Source organism: Poeciliopsis prolifica, unplaced genomic scaffold (genome assembly GCF_027474105.1).
Source record: "Poeciliopsis prolifica strain line A6 unplaced genomic scaffold, Auburn_PproV2 SCAFFOLD008, whole genome shotgun sequence".
NCBI lineage: Eukaryota > Metazoa > Chordata > Actinopteri > Cyprinodontiformes > Poeciliidae > Poeciliopsis > Poeciliopsis prolifica.
Window position 1 is genome coordinate 14,844,821 of NW_026562383.1, and position 7,215 is coordinate 14,852,035.

Consider the following 7,215-nt stretch of genomic DNA (forward strand, 5'->3'; position numbering starts at 1 on the left):
ATCTATCTATCTATCTATCTGTCAGTTTTTAATTGGACATTATATTTATTTTCTTTTACAGTTAACGTCCTATGTTCTAGTTTAGTGGAGGTTTTTGCAAAAATATAATTCTGCATCATGGAGCAAGAGATATCTAATTTGAAGGAAATGTAAAGACAAGAAATACCTAAAAAAAAACATTTAAAATTTTTTTTGTCAATCAAATAAGCAGATTCAGTGGTCATTATGGAATTAGTTTATTTTATTATAAGTCTAATTTTGACTTAAATTCCCTTAATCTCTTATTTCTGTCAGAAACAGTACTAATACAAATATTTACTGCACAGGGCACAATTTCTGGGTACAGTGTAAAAAAAAAATCACAAACAAGTTATTCTCTTCATTTGTATATGCAAATTAATAAATACATTTAAATTAGCAAAATATAAAACAAAAACCAAGAATTCCATCTCTTGCTTGATCAGTTATAGTCTATAGCTCCCTCTTGTGGTGGAAAATCCCCAGTCATTGTGCTAAAAACAGTTGATCTGGATTAAAAGTGATTGCAAAAAAAAAAAAAAAAAAAAAAAAAACAAGCAGCAGCTGCTTCCTCTAGAACAAGCTGTCATTACCTAGTTGTGAGCCAATAAAACTTAATTTAAAAGTTAAAGAGACAAACCATCTAGCTGCACCCACCACTCTTACTAATACGACATTATTTCAGTGCACATATCCTCTGCAGTTCAGGAGTAGGTAGTCCTTCATGAAGGTGGGCAGATTAAGCTTTGGGACCACTTTGTGAACTCGGCCCTCCAAAAAACTCCTGAGTCTGCAGCGTGCCAAGTGCTGCAGGGACCGAGGAGTCATTGCTAAGGAGAAGATGGACTCATAGAAGTCTTTGTGCTCCTAAGTGTATGAAAACAATGAAAACAGAAATTAACACAAATCAAAATGGATGCATTGATTAAAGAAAACATTTATTTATATGCCATTCATGAGTTATTTAAAATAACAAATAATAAACGGAACTGCCCTGTTTGATGACAAGGAAAAAATTGAAATTCATGGAAATCAAAAGTTAAATCAAAAGACTCTAGGGTAAAAATAATCTCACAAACATGCAAAGCGCTTTGAAAATAATATCTTTGGTCACGCTGAGAATCATTATCAGGGGCCTCACGCATAAAGCGTGCGTGCGCATATAAAAAAAAAAAAGGTGCGGCGCCGTATTTTATGCACAAGTTGGCATGTATAATATTTAACTTGGCGTCAAAGTTTGCGTAAATATACGCACAGTTTTTCGCTGGCGTAAAAATGTGCGGCAGCCACGCAAACTTTTTTCAAACTACAGAGCGTCAAAACTCACCTAAATACACTGAAATCTAACTACATTCGGTGTGATTTAGACTAAGAAGCATCAATCAAGATGGTTTTCATGATTTAAATATTTCATTGTTTAAACGTAAACGATCAAACTGAACCGCATTCATCCTCAGTCTGTAAGTTAGAATAAACATCCACATTCTCCACTCATAGGCTTACCTGACACGCTGTCTGTCTCTTTGTATTTTATTTTTTTAATTTGTATTTTAAAAAATATATATATATTTTGAGGTGGCATTATGTGTCCTTAAAGCACCTTTTAAATAACATATATATATTATATAATAATAATTATTATTATAAATAGTGATACTGCTTCGCGTAAGGGCGTTGCCATGGTTATTGCTTCAGCTGGTGGCAGACTTCCGGGTATTTATGCTAATTTACATATGTAGCCTATTTATGGGTGGCACAGGGCGGACCTGTAGCTGCGCTCTGTTTCCCGCAAATTAGGATTTATAAAGAAAAGGTGCGTGCGCACGGCTTGACGCATCCGATTTTGTTTGCGCACCGCACTTTTCAAAACTTTTCCGTATACGCCAAGTTTTAGTGTGAAAACTGTGCACTCTTTATGCATGAGGCCCCAGATGCTTTGGGTGTGCAAGTACTAAATCGGTTAAATTAAACAACGTTAAGAGACAAAACATTTATTAAAAGAGTAAAAACACAAAGTTTTGTGCTCCCAAGACAATAACTTAAAACAACTTGCCTTAAGTGCATCTTCAGGCACAGACTCAACCCATGTGTCTGTGACTTTCAGGTGACTATAGGCATTCAGAAGAACCTCGATAGTGTGCGGAGATTCTGAGCAGTGCTTCAGAACCTTACATAAAACACAATAAAGCTGTAAAAGCGAAATGATAGGATTTGTGCAATTATTTAAGTTCATGAGCAAGCTCTGTGACTGTAGAACTGAAGAAATAAAGTAATTAAACACTTGTGAAATGAACAGATTGGTCTTCCCTCCAGGGGTTTAACTGGAAATTATGCAATTAGTGCTAATTAATCTCCTATTAACACTTGCCTAATTAGGAACCAGGCATTTTGTCTAGTGCACGTGGGATCACTGATGGTTGTATTCTGATTCCCGCAGAGAGTGCCACACTTTGTGTTGTGGCATAAAATGGTAATGATTTGAATGTGATCTTGTGATAGTCTGCAGTGAGTTTCAAAAGTCATGCTTTAGGTGTTACATATGTGTATTGATTATTTGTGCACAGTTGGCTGGCTTGCTAAATTATTATCCATTACTATAAGAATGAATCTGGACTCGATTGTTCAGTAATATTTTTGTTATTGTAAAGATGCATCTCAATAAATGCAACACAAAGACAGAGCTAATGAAAACCCAGGATTCAGTTTCTGAGATAATGTTCATAATTCATTAGACCAATAAAAAAAAAATTATATATATATATATTTGTTTCAAACCAGAAAGGTCAGCCTACTGAAACTGACCTTTCAATACAGGACATATTGTATTGTATTATAGCACAACATTATATGTCCTGTATTGTGCTAGAAAATAAAATTAACTCTCCATAAAGATTGCCAGCAGAAGGAAGAATGAAGTGTTCTAAATACTTGGTAGATGGCTGTGGTGACCATGGACATGACAAAATATTTTGGATCAACACCAGCAGATGACATGACTGGCTAAATATTACTGACTATGAAAAAATTATACATATGAGGTCATGCTGGAGTTCAAACAAGTTGGATACATCTGTACCAGCTGTCCATGCCTTGTGAATTTCCATGAAATTCTTAAGTGGGTTGTGCTTTACAATCCCTGCAGTTCTGCAGTGCTAACAGGAATATGTGCACTTTTTTCCACCACATGTTTTTATCTTGAACACAACTGTCCACCAATATTGGATACAGCACTGTGTACAAAGCTATCTTCTCTTGCAATGTTTTATTTTTCTGGTTTAGCCTCCTTGTGAAAGGTGTCATTGGTTGTTTGCTGGACAACTGTAAAATAAGCATTTTGGCACATGATTGGCCATTACACTCCTCTATGTTTAGAATATTTGTTAAGTCGGTGTCATATAAAAGGTAAATGGTAAATGGCCTGTAATTGTACAGTGCTTTATCAAGTGTAGAGGACCCAACATTACTTCACTCTACATTCAAGTCAATTTTCAATTTACTCCTAAAAACTGACTCCTGGGATTTTATTGATATTAAACAGTTATCATCAAAATAAATGCTTTCAAGAGATAATGTCATGTAACAAGATAACATAAATAATTTTGAAAAAAATGTAACTACTGAAAATATAACTTTTTGATAATATTCTAATTCACGGATGCGTGTAGCTGTTTCTTACCACAGGGAGAGCACCAGGCCAGACTCGAATGGAGCCATGGTTGAGCAGAGCACGGACAATCCTCTCAGGATGATGGGAGACCTTGTAGCAAACCACCTTCAGGATGTTATGCATGGGAGCTTCTCCACCATAGTCCATATTGTTAACACTGCTCCCCTTAGCAAGCAACAGATCCACTACGTCTGGATTGGCATTCTTACAAGCCATGTGTAAAGGAGTGTGCTTGTCCTGATCCTTAGTGTGGACATCAGCACCGGCATCCAGCAGCATCTGGCACACCTTCAAGTAACGTCCAAGATCCTTGATCTCCTGAGGCTGGGCACAGGCTGCATTCAGAGGCGTGAGACCCTCATCGTTCTGTTTGTCCACAGCCGCTCCATGGCGCAGGTAGAGCTCAACGTGGTCGTGGAGGCCGTGCCTGGCTGCGATGTGTAACGGAGCATCTTCTTCATCGAGAGTGCAACCGTTAATTGTGGCACCATACTGAAGGAGATACTTGGCACATCTGCCAAAAGAATAACAGAAAGCAAGATAAATTAGATCACTGGATTCCAAACTTTCTTTAAAATGATCTGAAATACACTAACAGTGCCATTACTGCAGATGAGCTTAAGTGGCCCTTCATTAACACAATCTATTATGTTTCTAATGTGTTTAATTAAATTAATTTCACAATAAAAATTTAAAAAAAAAGATGTTATAAGCTGAACTGTGCTCAGTCTCAAACTAGTACCTCAGAGATCAACCAAGGAAGCAACATAAGCATTCTACATCTTAGATGATAATAATGTTGCTTTTCTGCTTAGCAAAAGTTGTTTGGATTTTGAGGAAATTTTAATTATTTTTACATCCATTTTATTATGATTCCACAGGTTTTAAGTGAAATTTAATTCTGGATTTCCCCTTGGCTGTTTGAAAACATTCATTTTATTTTGTGAAGCAATTCTTTGTTTTCTATGGCTTTAGTCTTGATGTTGAAAGATTTTACCCCTCATCATCTTCAGCTTTGTAGTGAAGGCTTGCAAATTTTTTGGTCAAAACTGATAGGTGTGTGAAACATATTCATCTTTGAATTTAAGTCACCGTGATAAAAAAGGTGCATCTGAGGGAAAGTGTTTTCACAGCATGATGCTGCCACCACCATATTTCACTGTGGATATGTTATTCTCTCCATTTGCGTAGTGTCCATTTTATAGAGCACCCTAAGGTTTTGGAGTTTAGGTTTTGAAAAAAAGGAAACCTGCTCTTTACACCAGACAAAAGGATAATGCACATTACAAATGTGGCTCATAGACACTACTTTTGAGAACTTTCACCAGCTGCTTCAATGATGCTGTTGGCCTCTTTACAGTAATTTTTCATACTTACTCTAAGGACTCAGAGCTTGTGCAAACATGCAAAGGCATCAGCCCGTCTTCTGAGACGGCATTTGCGTTCGCTCCATACATCAGCAGCAATTTGGCGCACTCTGCCTGGCAGCTTTCACAGGCCTCGTGCAGCGCAGTGGTGCCTCCAGGAGCCAGGTCTACATTTGCCCCACGTTGAAGCAGGAGACTCAGGCAGTCTACAAATCCTCGACCTGCTGTGATGTGAAGTGGCGTAGTCAGCTCTTGCTCATAAGTCAGAGACCACAGTCCTATAAGCAGAAGCAAAACGAGAGTTAGGGTACCATAGAGTATTAAAATGAGGAGAATTGTTAGAAAGCAGCAAACATGTTTAAGCTTTTTTGCAGCAGGTTTAAGCTTTTGAAATGTTTTCAATGACATGCCCCATCACAGTGCCACCAAATCTCCCAGAGTTATTTCAAAACCTACTGAGGCCTCTGTAGTTAAATCTGAAGTTCTTCCACTCTTCTAAGTTGCTGGTGTCATAAATGGCATCAACGAGGTTGCTGTATTCATCGTCGTCCACAATGCTGAGGATAGTCAGTGCGTCGCCCACAAGCAGAGAATTCCAGAACTGGAGAACGCAACCCGTGGCCTTGGCAGTGGCAATGACATCTTCACGATACTTTTTTGGCTTTTTCCACTTTATTTTAGGTGCTAGATAAGCCATATTCAACCTAACTGTGTAATTGTAGTCATATGCCAGTCTCCTAGTTTCTAGTGTATGGGGCACTAATGGGGGTTGTTTGTGCAGCGAGAGCTATTTCAGGGAGGTGTTACATGATACTGTGGTTGACCTGGTGAACATCAGCCATGCGATGGCATAGGAAGCAATGACAGTGCATTTCATATAAGCAGCTTTATTTTTAATTAACTCACTAAAGTCCATGCAGAAAGAAATTTAAAAAATGGAGAACCAAGATGCTTTTGAATATTTTGAGAAGAATTAAAAGCATTGCATGGAATGTCACATGGAGACGTTTTAAAGAACTGGTTGGCCTGACTGTGGGCTGAACATTATGGTGTCTATAAATAATGCCTCATGACTTGCTTCTATAAATGTAGCATGAGTGTGTGTTTGAACAGTATCAGGACAGAGTCCTTCCTATTGCGCACCAAAGTTAATTTAAACAATTAAATAATGAATTACATTTTCAAAATTTTGTTACTTATCATCTTTAGAAAGAATAGCTGTTATGATTTTGCTAAACCATATCAGGCCAACTGAAGACCAATGTCTCTTACCTTCTCCCCGGGCCGTCCATCGCATCTCCCCTCCCTTCGGCTCTATGACAAGGTTTGCCATGGATCCTCTTGGAAAGAAACGCTTCAAAGCCTCTACATCTCCTGTATATAAAGCATTGTGGATGACGACATCTTGGCAGACGGCTGGTTGCCGAGCAAAAGTGGACCTCCTCTGTGCTCTTTCCATTGCCTCCTTCTTCAGGATATAGCTGCTGAGGTGATGGGTAGCAAGCTGTGTTTTGTAATTGTGCCTCTCCAGCATGTCCTTGTCAAGTTCGAGAGAACGCAAGGCCGTGGATGAAAAGACAAAGTTGCCTTGGGACATCCTAAGTTTGTAGAGAAAGGTTCTGTTGTTTTTTTTGTTGTTGTTGTTTTTTCAGATATGTAAGACTGAGTGAGGGTGTCCAAAAAGACCTGCCTCACATCTGTTTTTGTCTTTGAATGCTTTGGCTGCAGTCCACTTCTGCTGAGCAGGCGGTCCACAGGGTTGGTTCACAGAGTTGTTTTGATATGAGACCCTCCCTTTCAGTTGGGCTATTTTTATTTTTCACGTGCCGCCACCTATACTGTTGTTTGTTTCCAGTTGGTCATGGAGTGATAGGTTAAAGTTTTCTCACCAAGAGAAAACATTCACAAGAAAATTTGGCAAGAAAATTGCGACATACCATCTTTTATTGCATTTACAATTTCAAATCTTTTAGTGTTTTAGTTGTAAGTCTGTCAAGTAGATTGACTTGAAGTTGTAAGTGCAATAAAAGACATGCTTACTAGGCATTGATTATAAATAAAAATACACTAATACATTTCAGAATTTTTTTGTCAAAAAAAAGAAGAAAAGAAAATTACCACATTTATTTGTAAAGTGAGATAACATGGGAAGTGACCATCCAT

The 7,215-nt window shown here is 38.0% G+C and overlaps 1 protein-coding gene across 1 annotated transcript; it reads right to left on the reverse strand.

Annotated features, from left to right (window-relative positions):
- Positions 1-249: 249 nt before the first annotated feature.
- asb10 (ankyrin repeat and SOCS box containing 10) lies at positions 250-6,793 on the reverse strand. Its single transcript, XM_055033260.1, has 5 exons — positions 6,325-6,793; positions 5,063-5,330; positions 3,695-4,199; positions 2,072-2,185; positions 250-885 (listed from the first exon to the last, which is right to left on the reverse strand). The coding sequence occupies exons 1-5, from the start codon at positions 6,647-6,649 to the stop codon at positions 700-702; spliced, it is 1,398 nt and encodes a 465-aa protein (XP_054889235.1). The 5' UTR covers positions 6,650-6,793; the 3' UTR covers positions 250-699.
- Between the last annotated feature and the right edge of the window lie 422 nt (positions 6,794-7,215).